Here is a 12,951-nt window from a genome sequence, read left to right on the forward strand (position 1 = left end):
GTCTGACACAACTCAGGTGCTCCCAGCTAACTCTCCCAACAAGTCATCAAGTCCAAGGCCACATGCAAGTTTCACGTCACACAGCAGTGATTTGTTGTGTGGTAGGTTCTTGTTTGCCGTTTCACTCCCTATCCCTCTGGTCTCAGTTGCTCCTTTACTCTGACTGGCTTACAGGAGGGCTCACAGTGGAGTTTTATCATCACCCTCTCTCCCTCCCTTTCTCCCCTCTCCCACTCCCTCTGCCTGTCTCTCTCCCACTGTTTCTCTCCCTTGCCTCTATTGGCAACCTTACTAGCTTATTCAGCTCTGTTTTATCTCATAGATGAAATGTTCAAGTTGAAGAGGTTCTTTGGCAGACAAGTTGTGTGTGTGTGATGTGTATAAAGTTGTGTAACTGTATGTGAGTGTCTGTCATTTTGGCTCAATATTAGTCTGCTCTACCAAAGCCCTGTGTTTACATCCAAGCAAGAAATAGAAATGTACGTTTTTGTGACCTCAAAGCATTATCTTGTGTAATCTGCTGCTTGAAAACCTGCCAAAGAACCCTGACTGTGCCATATACAACAGTGAATACATGTTTGTTTAATTCTGTGTTTATGTCCAGAAAAATGTTCTAAATGCTCTATTTGGAAAATATTTGAAGTAAGTACTTATATTTCTAATGTAATGTAAATTACAGGTTTCTGTAAATAACATTTGACTGATGTGACCAAATTATTGGTATGGGTATTCCTACAATCTGCTCATTTGTCTAAAAGGTATTCAGCCCTCTCATACTCGTATTAGAATAAATGACATGTTAGCTACCAGGTTTTTTATTTATTTTTTTAACTTCACACCTTACACGTTTAGACTGCTTTTACCTCGACCTGATATTATTACATTTTAACACAGTGCCACCCAGAGGCAGCAGCCAGCAGTGCAATCAAGTATCCAGCACCTCTTAAGTATGGCTCCATGCTGGTGCCATCCCAGTTCCTGTATCCGCTGGCAGTTTGTATGAAAACGTAGCAGGTCGCAGCAGCAGCCAACAGCGTCAAGCTTCCCACAGGAAAACAGAACCAAGCCGGAAGTTATCCTTCAAAGTAAAAGAGACATACGGCTTGCAAGTGTTGGAGGTTGTAATAAAACAACATTTTAAAAAGCAAAATTTCCAAACAATAAGTCATGCATGTTTGCTGTTACAGCTTGTGTTTTGTGTACCTCAGTCTGTCCATAGCCTGCATTTTATATGCTACCATATAACATTAGCTCATTATTTTAAACATCCATTCATTAATTTAAGCTACTTCAGTTAAGTTACAAATATTTGAACATTTCAGCTATTTATACATTACATTTAGCCGTTTCACTATCAATTTTTAAATTGTATTGCCTGTTTAAACCATCTGCTATTTAATCACCCATTATAACACAAGTCATTTAAATGCTTAATTCAGAGGAAAGATGAGGGCCTTAATGCTAGATGATCTAGCATTAAGGCATCTAGTCTGTGATTAACTTATGGAAGAGAAACTTTGTACAAAGCCATGTCAGTGGCCAGACATAATTGTTCATGCTATATGAATGTTTTTTCTAACTTTGTGGACAAAAAAACAACATTTCTCACCAACCACCTTAATGTCTGTTTAGGAGAAGAGCCAAAGGATTATTTTTTATAAAATTGCTTTAGTGTGTGACTGTAGCTTTAAACTGGAAAATTAGTATAATGTTCATCCCCAGAGTTCAGAGTGCTGATCATGGAGCTGTCCCACCAACAGTTTGCCTTTACTAAAAAGTCTATAATTTACTACATCTGTTTATATAACGCTACAATGTGTGCTACATCCTGTTTGTCAACTGAGGAGAAGATGACTCAGACAATGTATTTATTCATTTTGATTTATTGCAACTGATATAGTCCAGTTGACAGAAAGGTGAACTTGGAAATGTTGAGTACACCAAAGTTTTATGATAGAAATATTTAGTATTGATCTAAATGAACAGATCCCAGATGCAATATGGCAGAAAGTTATCAGGAGAATTCACACATCATCTACAGTATTTGTCAAAGGCATACAGTCGTACAATTCAAGATAGTGCACTGGCTTCACTGGTCAAAGGTTAGGCTGTCCAAAATTAGACCGGAGTTAAACCCTACCTGCGATAGATGCAAGCAAGCTCCTGCAACTCTACTACACACGTTTTGGACATGTCCAAAATTACACCACTTCTGGCAGTCAATTTTCAATACTCTCTTTACTCTCAAATACTCTATTTGGCACCACCCCACAGGCTGTGAATTTAAATAATTCTAAGTCTAATGTGGTGGCCTTTTGCACACTACTGGCCAGACGACTGATTTTATTCAGATGGAAAGACCCTTTTCCTCCTTCATACTCCCATTGGATTAGAGATACTATGCAACATCTGAAGCTAGAAAAAATAAGATACTCTCTCCAAGGGTCTGTTTTGAAATTCTATGCAACCTGGCAGCCTTTCTTGGATTTTGTGGACCAAATGGAAGCAGAAAATGTCACCCTGTAATACATGTTAACCTCTTACTTGTAGTCTCACATATGTTCTTTCTGTCTCCATTATTTTTGTTTACGTGACTCACCCTATCAACAAGTACATTAAATGACTGTCTTTGATGTAGCAGTACAGGTCTGGTGGATGGGAGGGTGGGGGGTGGCAACTAGGGATTAGTTTCTGTTTGTATTATGTTTGTAATTTGCACAATGTGAAAATCTTAAATAAAAAGACCTTGTTCAAAAAAAGAAATATTTAGTATGGGTCCCCAGCATGCAGAAACTGCTGGATGCTAATTTGTATACGTTGGGCAATTTGTATGATTAAACTAATTAGCATAAATTAGCATAATCACCTATAATGATCATATTACAGGAGCTGCTTGGCCAAAATGGACAATGTTAGTATGTTTTAGGGGGTTACTGGAGATGCTGAGTCCATATCTGACATTTTCAAGATTCAAAATCACTATTTAAACCTGGTTTGGTCACGTTTTTACTCTCATTACGCTGATTTTTTTCGGGCAATTTAGACAGATTTTTGGAGGATAAAAATGTTCAGTTATCAGGAAAAAATTGGATCCTCAAGTTATTTCTGAATTCCACAATAATTGTAACACTTGGAGTGGTATTGGGCATCCGCTGCGGGTAAATGTGGTGCACTTATATAGCCTTTTTATCCAAAGCGCTTTACGCTACACACTACACTCATTCACCCATTCACACACACATTCATACTGGTGGCCGAGGCCACCTGCCACCATTGGGAATTCATTCACACACCAATGAATGCATCGGGAATTTGGGGTTCAGTATCTTGCTCAAGGATACTTCGACATGTAGCTACTGACCTTCCGGTTACTGGACAAATGCTCTACCAACTGAGCCACAGCCGGGTAGCTCCAATACACCATTCACTCGTAGCTTCACAACTTAAGCCCAGTCATCCTGTTGCTCCTGACATTTAGATAAAATCACACATTTGAATGATGGAACAGCAGGCCTTTCTAAAGTCTTTCAAAAACCTGCTAACACTGTATCATTTGGCCAAGCAGCTCCATAATATGACCCATATAAGGGGGTTATGCTAATATATGCTAATTAGCTCAATTACACAAATTGCCCAACATATGCAAATGCGCATCCGGCAGTTTCTGCATGCCGGGAACCCATACTATATATTTCCATCATAAAACTTTGGTGTACTCAACATTTCAGGGTCCAAAATGGGGCTCTATGGGCTGTAAAACGGACTAATATCCTGTTTACTTTTGAATCGAAACGTCCTATCACCAACGTCTGCATTTATTTTGAATCAAAACATGAGGACAGAGACTTACTCGAGGATTCCATTTCTTTGTATTACATGTGAATATTTTGAGATACAGCCACTTGGTGGCAGTCTAAACCCTGCTGAGGCGTGAGTGACACCAAGCTCACACTTCTGATCCCAGTGACATGCACTTTCACTGGGCTGAAATCTTTCACTTGATACGTTTTTATATAAACTAAAAATATTTATAAAATGTATAAAAAATATATATAATACATACGTTAATATACCTTTAACGTTAATTCATCCATTACTTTTACAGCTAACAATTTCACATGTGTATGCATTACCTATAGCTAGTTTTAGACTATCACTTGCAGTCATCACTTTTAACTGTGTATTGTGTACTTACATTTACCGTTAGCTGACCTAGCTAGCTAAAATAAACTGGTTGTAATCGATAGCTTAAAGTAGCGTTAAATGATTAAATGGATACATGTTCCGGACAGCTAAGTGTGAAGGATACACAACTGAAAAAAAATGTAATCAACTAACGCTAAAATAAAATAGTAAAGTAGTGGAAAAGTCATGGATAGCATTAACGTTACCTGTTGTACCCGTTTAGAATTAACCTCTAGCACTGCTAATGTTTACTTCGGAGCATTTTCTAGCTGTTCGGTTGCTACAACTGTGTGATTGTGTATTTTAAATCACAATTTCTACATTTCGAAATTAGTTGAGCAAATGTTACACCAAAATATTTCCACATAACTTACCTATTTTATACAAAACGTCTGAAGGATACACACCATAGACCAGGGATGGGCAACTGGAGCCCCGGGGGCCGCATACGGCCCGCACCCTCACTTGAAGTGGCCCTCAGTACAACTACATGCATTTGAGCATGAGATCTTAAAAGTGCAGTGTAAAAATGCACAAAATTACTTCTTGCAATTAATGTTGGTCTGCTGTTATTGCACTGGAAAAAAAAAGAAATCACAGTTAGTGGTTATTTTTTATTTGCTTCAAACCTTTTGTATTCCTATCTATACTGTTATACATGCATTTGAGCATGAAATATGTTAAGTTACTGCACTGTAAACATATTTAAAATTGCAGTTTCATCATATCTGGTTAAGTGCACGGTCCTATATGTGGCCCTGTTGTAGTGTCGATGAAAAATTGTGGCCCCTTCCAGCATTTAAGTTGCCCATCCCCACCATACACTACAAATGAGATACACAGTGGTCAATTCGGGTTTTATTTTGAAAGCGTTGTCCGGACGTTGTACTTCTGAATTTGATGTGCTTAACAAAATAAAATCCTAGCAACGTTAGCAACTAGCCAGGAACCAGTACGCCTGACAGCTTGGTTGAATTAACGCCAACTGGACTATCATCAGAAAATACTTTTACAGCAGACCCATATCTCTTCAGTGGAGTTTTGAGACTGTGCCGTCCCACACTTTGTAGTGGGGTGTGGGGGAGCCACGTGTACAGGAACTGAGTCTGACAGCTCACCGCAGGTCTGTTTACTAGGAAGTCCAGCTAGCGTTAGCCAGCTGATACTTACACTGCAGCGAGCCATCTCCCAGTATCGGAAGTCGTTTGAACTCGTGTCGTTTCCAGTCATCGACAGGTTGGTCGCATTGTCTCTATTTATACTATTTACTCACACACACAACCGGTAACCTATGATGTTTTATCAGCTTGTATAGGTTAGCCACGTAGCTAAGTTAGCTATCAGTCAACTGCGGTATAAAATAATTCGTATGACGTGACGAGGCTCAATTCACGAGCTGAGCGTTGTTAACGTTTAGTTAATGAACATTTGGTTGATTTATGAGCACGTAATTATGTGCTGGTAAATACCTTTAAAGTGTACGATGGGTACAATAACTTGTAAGTCACGATATAAACGTCCGAGGAGGCTAAATCATCGTTATAACCCTATGTAGCGTTCAGAAAACACTTCATATTCCCGTACAACGGATGTGTAAAGTTGTCTTAACTGTGTTTAAATAGCTACTGTGGATCTACTACTTATCTATTTTGTTTCTGGCTGCGTATATTTGTGTTTTCCTGGATAACTGTTGACTTTCAGAGGTCTTATTTTACAAATCCAATATCTTCTTGAGTCATACAGATAAGCAGGCTATGCCTCCATTGAGGTTGACGTGAACGGGATTTTCGAGTGGGCGTGTTGCACTTGCAGAAAATCCGATATTAAATGAACGTCGCACTAAAGTTGAGGCAGGAGCAGGAGAGGAACCTTATCAGACCTTTTACTTTAAGAAAAAAGCGTACTGTAGTAACATCAAAATATAGTTATAGCATAAAGAAAAAGAGCATTTTGTTAAAATATGTTTATTACCTTATGGGATTGATTTATGGATTAATATTTGTATCACTTAAGAGATTCAACTGGCAAAGCAATTTTTCCTGCACAAATGTCAGGGAAATCTCCATACTTGGAGAGGGAAACCTGCATTTTTTCACTTTGTCTGTTCCATATCATATTAAACTAAATATCTTTGGATTTTGTAGTGACAAAAACACATCTAAAGAAATCACCTTGGACCTTGTGAAACTAGGATGGATATTCTCAGTTTTCTGACTTTGCCAATGAATCACTTAATCTTCAAAATAATCACCAGATTAATCAATAATGAAAATAATCATTGGTTGCAGCCCTATTTTGTACTGTATATTCTGCTGGGTGGCTTGTGAGTTTACCAAGGGACTATTAAAGTCTTATTTTAACCTATAACAATAATAGTACATTATAATTTATTGTGGATTTATGTTTTGTATCGTCATCTGGATCTGCAAAGTAACTGCAAATAAATGTTGAAGAAATAAGTTTAATATTTGCCATCAAATTGTAGTGCAGTAGAAGTTTAAAATAGTATTGAATGGAAATACTTAAAAAGTACAAGTACCTAAAGTTTTTACTTGTGTAAATGTACTTAGTAACATTTCACCACTGGGCAGCAATGTAAGAAGTTTGCTTGATGATGTGCATAAACATGATCTTGTGTGAGCTTTTTTTCGCGAAAATAATTTACATTTTTTTCTTCCTATAAGCAATCATGGCTGTTTGGAGAAAACTATGGTGCAGAAACCTCCTGGCAGTGCCACTGCTTTTCTGTATCCTGCTCCACACGATGGACGTGCATGCACGGCCAGCCAACATGTCAGCCGCTAAAGAGAAGTCTCCAGCCAGCAAGGACGAAAATGAGATTCTCCCCCCAGACCACCTGAACGGGGTGAAACTGGAGATGGACGGCCACCTCAATAAGGACTTCCACCAGGAGGTTTTTCTGGGAAAAGAGATCGAGGAGTTTGAGGAGGACTCTGAGCCCAGGAGGAACAGGAAGAAGCTGATTGAAATTTTCACAAAGTAAGACATACGTGTCTTCCCTTTGAATCTCAGTCAGGAGTTACAGCATTCCTCAACCGGAAGCTGCTGATCAGGTTCTTCAAAAGTAATTTGCATGAAGTCTGAGTCTAATGAAAAGCACAGAGAGCTGTAACCCAACATGCTCTGATAATTACACTACAATTACACTACTTAATTACATAATTTTTATGACAAGCTGAATTTGTGTCACAACTACATGGTATTGCAAAACACACTGCATGAGAAAGCAAACTTAGTATTGTAAAACCCTGATATCATTAACTGGAGATCATTTCCCTCTAAATCGAGATATGGAAAAAAAGTTTATTTAAGAACAAACATGAGGCATTAATATTGAAAGATTACACTTAACCTGAAAAAACAAAACAAATACTTCTCTGCATAGTGTACATTTACACAGCAAGCTCCTATTGTTATAGCAGAGAATGGCTACATTCTTCACCATGACTTGACAAATTTCCCCCTCCTTTAGTTGTTTTTCCTTAATGGTAGAGAAAAAGTCAATGTTAAAGGTATCAGTGCATGGTCAGTTTAATCACAAGACAGACAGATTAAATGGATCATTACAGCTGATGGGATATCATTAGCAGTTTAATGACTGTGTTAATGTTCAGTAACTCTAGCTAAGTTAGCAACTCATTTATTTTTTTTCTCTAATTCTCAGAGTTGATTTCAACAAGGACAGGAGTGTTAGCGCCAAGGAGATGCAGCGCTGGATTATGGAGAAGACGGAGGAGCACTTTCAGGAGGCCATGGTGGAGAACAAGAACAGTTTCCGTGCTGTTGACCCAGACGGTGACGGTGAGAGGAAATCACATCCACTTATAATTCAAAGCACATGGCCTATGTGGGCCAACAATGTGTCAGAAACTAATGAAGATTTTTATGATAAGACAAAACCTAAACTCTCAATTCATACTTTGCCTGTAGGTCACGTGACATGGGATGAATACAGAGTCAAATTTCTGGCCAGCAAAGGTTTCAATGAAAAGGAAATTGCCGAAAAGATAAAGAATAATGAAGATTTGAAACTGGATGAGGAAAGTAAGTAGAGAGCAAAATGAAATATGTTGTAACCTTTTTAAAGAATGTCCCAGAATATGTGCTGCAACTATCTGGGTATCATTGTAACAGAGTTGAATATTCTAACCTTATCGTTGCAGCTCAGGAGGTTTTGGAAAGCCTGAAGGACCGCTGGTTTCAGGCCGACAACCCCCCTGCCGATCAGCTGCTGAATGAGCAGGAGTTCCTGTCTTTCCTTCATCCTGAGCACAGCAGAGGCATGCTCAAATACATGGTCAAGGAGATTGTGCGCGACTTGGGTAAAAACATTTCCTAGCAACTTGTAAGCAGACAATGTTCCAATACTGGTAGTAATGTTATCCAATACTGGTAGGCCTGTTATTTCTGTTTTGAATTCCACTAATTCCCCCAGTGAAATATCTGGCTCTTTAGATGTTGAATGATCCTGAAAGTTGTCTGCTACTGTTGGAAATTATTCAGATGAGAGCAGTGAAACTAAAACGTACATATCGTTACTTTGTTCATTGTGAATATAAAATATTGTTTATAGCCTTTAAGATGTTTAACATGTCACTGTATGTGTGGCCTTTTTAAACATCTGTATTTAACCTCATGAAGTGACCATGTTTGGTGTTGACGCATGTAAATGTTTTACACTTACCTTGTTAAGGTCACACCCCTGCTGTGACAACCTGATAAAGCTTACTCAGGTTTATTAAACAGGGAACTGGTTATGTAAACTGTACTATGCAAATATCTTTGTTTCCTCATCACTGTTGGGTTAGGCTTTCTCCACAAACAAACTGCACAGTCTTAACAATTTGCACAGTACAAAGTGGCAGGAAACTAAAGCTAAAGTTATATGGTGTAAGGTTGCAACTAATAATTATTTTCATTAATGATTAATCTGCAGAACACTTGGTTAATTGTTTGATCTATAAAATTGATGTTTAAATTGCTTGTTTTTGTCTGAGCAACAATTCTAAACCCAAAGACGAAAAAAAAATACATTTTAGAAACTGGCAGCAAATTTGTTTTTTTTTCCTTCTCAAACGACACATGTAATTGATCGACTGTTTCAGCTCTGGTGTCAGCCAAAAGCCGACCAAACCAAAAGCCATTATTAGTACATTTCAGTGGAAACGTGGTGACTTGATCTGTTTGCCAATTGATCTGTTTATGTAATAAATATGATTATGGATTTTGATATTGTAGCTTACATAGATAACCGTGTTTATTTGAATGAGGACTGCTCTATGAGGACTCTGAGGCCCATTATGAAAATGTGTTTAACATGTCCAGGTTGAATGATCAAATGTTATTCTGCTTTGTTTGTAGACCAGGATGGTGACAAGAAACTGACTCTGTCAGAGTTTATCTCTCTCCCTGTGGGCACCGTGGAGAACCAGCAGGCGCAGGACATCGATGACGACTGGGTTCGAGAGAGGAAGAAGGAGTTTGAGGATGTAATTGATTCAGACCGTGACGGCATCGTGACCATGGAGGAACTAGAGGTGAGAAATTAAAACTGCAAAAGTCTTGATTGTTCCTTTTCTTAAATATTTAAAATTAATAAATGTACAATGTAAAATTTAATATGATCTATAAACGTATTTTAACCCTAGTGCCTTACTTTAAATACATTTTTTTTAAATGACAAGATTAATATTATTTTCTACTTTCAAATAGTTATTTTTATTGTATTTTATCCCAGTCTAGGATACGTCAATGAGTAGATTTATGTTCCCTTCCTAAAACTGCAATAAAATACAATATATTGATATGATTTTCCACCATAATCAAGTACTTTTACAAAGTAACTTTTTAACCAACATCAGTCCCAATCATAATATGTTAACAGTTAATCAGTTAACCCTCAAGAATATTTGAGTGGTTAAGCATGTCGGCTTGTCAATGTTAAAATGTTAATTTGCATACTCTCCGCTAACGGTTCTTTTTCAAATGAGAGATTGAAACTTGATCACATTTTTCCTGCCATCTCGTGTGGCCTACAGGAGTACATGGACCCGATGAACGAGCACAACGCTTTGAACGAGGCCAAGCAGATGATTGCGGTCGCAGATGAAAACCAGAATCACAGTTTGGAGCTGGACGAGATTCTGAAGTACAGCGAATACTTCACGGGCAGCAAGCTCATGGATTACGCCAGAAATGTTCACGAGGAGTTCTGAAGACACACTCCTCCCCTCTCAAGGCTGCTCGGCAAAGTAGAGCAACATCCTACATCTGCTTCAGGGACAAGCCTGAGGAGGGGGGCAAACTAATGATGGGATGTTCTAGTGTGCAATTGTGTGTTTTAAAAGCCTCGACGGCCTCTTTCACTGCTGACTCCAGTTAATGCATCCTTCCTTCAGCCCTGGACTGTCTGCCAGCCGTCAAAATTAACATGGTCTGCCTTCTGTGTGCCATTGGACTTTAAAATGTTGAGCTATTCAACTCCAAATTCCTGTGTGTGATATAGTGAAATGTGTGTATATGAGGAATTGTAACCCTGACTAGATGTTTCTGTTTGGTGCAGTGGTGAGAGAGACTGCGCAGCGAGGCGATTATTACCATTTATTCTGCAGGATCTGTCGCTTTTAGCCGTCTGTATACAGTGTAAATATTAATTGTCACGCATTAATGCCTCTGTCAGAGAGAAAAGTTGAAACTAAAAATAATGCTGCTAAAAAGGAAACACCCTTCTAGAGATATGATTCTAAACAGTTTTGCGGTGACGCACATTTTATTTCTGCAAATTCTAAAGGTGATTTTGTCATTAGTGGGGTAGAATTCCACTGAATTTCCATTATAGATAGAATCCGTCCTTCTACTCATAAACAGGGTAAAGAAATAGAAGTATAACTTTGCAAAACTGCCTCAATAACATACAGTAATCATACTTAGCAAAGACATTTATTAACAATCTGTCAGAGTAATATATGAGAACAATGTGCCTTTTTCCCAGCAGATATTTTGACTCATTGAAGGAAAAGCACTGATGACATTAACGATATTACATTATATATTATGTACATTATAACATAAATGAATTAATCAGTTTCACCCGTGTGTGTCAGTCAAAATGTCTCCTGTTTGTAAAGGTCTATTGTTTTGTTAAGGTGTGGATAAAGAAAAATGTATTTATTTGACCAGTATAATTTGGAACAGCTCACACATGTCTTGTTTTTGTTTTTATTGCTGTAGTCTTTATGTCCTTGTTCACAAAGGATGGATAACTCACTCATCATCATATTTACCTGTTGACTAAATTTTGAATGCTTTTTGGTTAATCCGTTCAATTGCACTTGTACCCCGTCTTCAAATGCATGGTCAAAAAAATAGAAAATTACATCACATTCCTCTATTTTGTTGAGTGTCCTTGGTCCTGTTTGGATAGCAAGATTAGATTTATGATGACAGAATGTGACACAGCTTTATAAAAATGTATTGCAAATATACTGGTAAACAATAAATATTTCTTATCAATTAAGGAGCGCCTGGTTTAAGTATTTTTTTAGGGCTTCAACTTACATTTTTGTCATCAAAATCTCAAAAAACAGTGAAAAATTACCACCACAGTTTTTGTATTGTCCATACAAACAATCCAAAACCCAGATATATTCAATTTACTGTCATATTGGTGGAAGAAGTACTAAGATATTCTAATCAAGTAAAAGCCACAGTGTAAAAAAAAAAGCTCTTTTCTTGAGTTCAAAATCTTAAGCAAAAGTACATAAGCATTGACATCAAAGTACACCAACAGCCAAAAGTTTGGACACACCTCCTCATTCACATATGGAATTATGTAGTAAATAGAAATGTGTCAAACAAACCAGAATATGTTTTATATTATATGTTTTTCAATATTTTGTTTTGATGCTGTCAAACACATTAAGGCGGCAAGAAATTCCACAAGTTAACTGAACCCCATCCAGGTGATCACCTCATGAATCTGACAGAGAGAATAACAGAAGTGTGCAAAGCGGTCATCAAAACAAAATGTGGATACTGTAAAGAATCTAGAATATAAAACATTCTGGTTTGTTTAACACTTTTTTTACTACATAATTCTATATATGTTCTTTCATAGCATATCTACAGAATTAATCAATGTTAAAAATAATATTTTTAAAAAAAAAGATTGAATGAGAAGGTGTGTCCAAACGTTTGACTGTTAGAGTATACTTAAATACTTATACTTAGAATATTGGACCTTTTTAACTTACTGTTATAGTTATATTGCAAATAGATTTCTGCATACAAAAGGCTTATAAAATATGATGTCTCTTTGTGATTTTTAGTTTTGTACAGTCACTTTGGGCTCTGGGTAATTGTGATGGGATTTCTCACTACAATTTATTAAATGGAGAAAATAATGATTAGTTGCAGTCCTTAATAATAATCATTTAATGATATATAGTAGCATAACAGTCACAGGAGACATTTTTCTGCACCGAGTACTTTTACTTTTGATTTTTTCAGTACTTCCTGATACTTACATACTTTAAGTCTATGAAGTTGTATCATCAGTTACTGTCCTAGGAGGCACTGAGCAACGCTAACCTGAGGCAGGAGAATCAGGGAAGACTGGAGACTTGAAGGAAAGGAGACTTGTCTTGACTTGTGGACCATCGCAGAGAAGGACATCCCCAGTTGCATCTGAGCAGGTCAGAGATAGCTGAACAAGTTTAATCCAAATGTGCTTACAGCATCGACACA

General features: G+C 37.5%; 1 protein-coding gene across 1 annotated transcript; it reads left to right on the forward strand.

Annotated features, from left to right (window-relative positions):
• Positions 1-5,037: 5,037 nt before the first annotated feature.
• On the forward strand, positions 5,038-11,555 carry sdf4 (stromal cell derived factor 4). Its single transcript, XM_059333096.1, has 7 exons — positions 5,038-5,421; positions 6,870-7,185; positions 7,871-8,007; positions 8,137-8,250; positions 8,370-8,528; positions 9,568-9,743; positions 10,245-11,555. Exons 2-7 carry the CDS (start codon positions 6,875-6,877, stop codon positions 10,419-10,421), a joined length of 1,074 nt encoding a protein of 357 aa, XP_059189079.1. The 5' UTR covers positions 5,038-5,421; positions 6,870-6,874; the 3' UTR covers positions 10,422-11,555.
• Positions 11,556-12,951: the final 1,396 nt, after the last annotated feature.

This window comes from Centropristis striata, chromosome 5 (assembly GCF_030273125.1).
Source record: "Centropristis striata isolate RG_2023a ecotype Rhode Island chromosome 5, C.striata_1.0, whole genome shotgun sequence".
NCBI lineage: Eukaryota > Metazoa > Chordata > Actinopteri > Perciformes > Serranidae > Centropristis > Centropristis striata.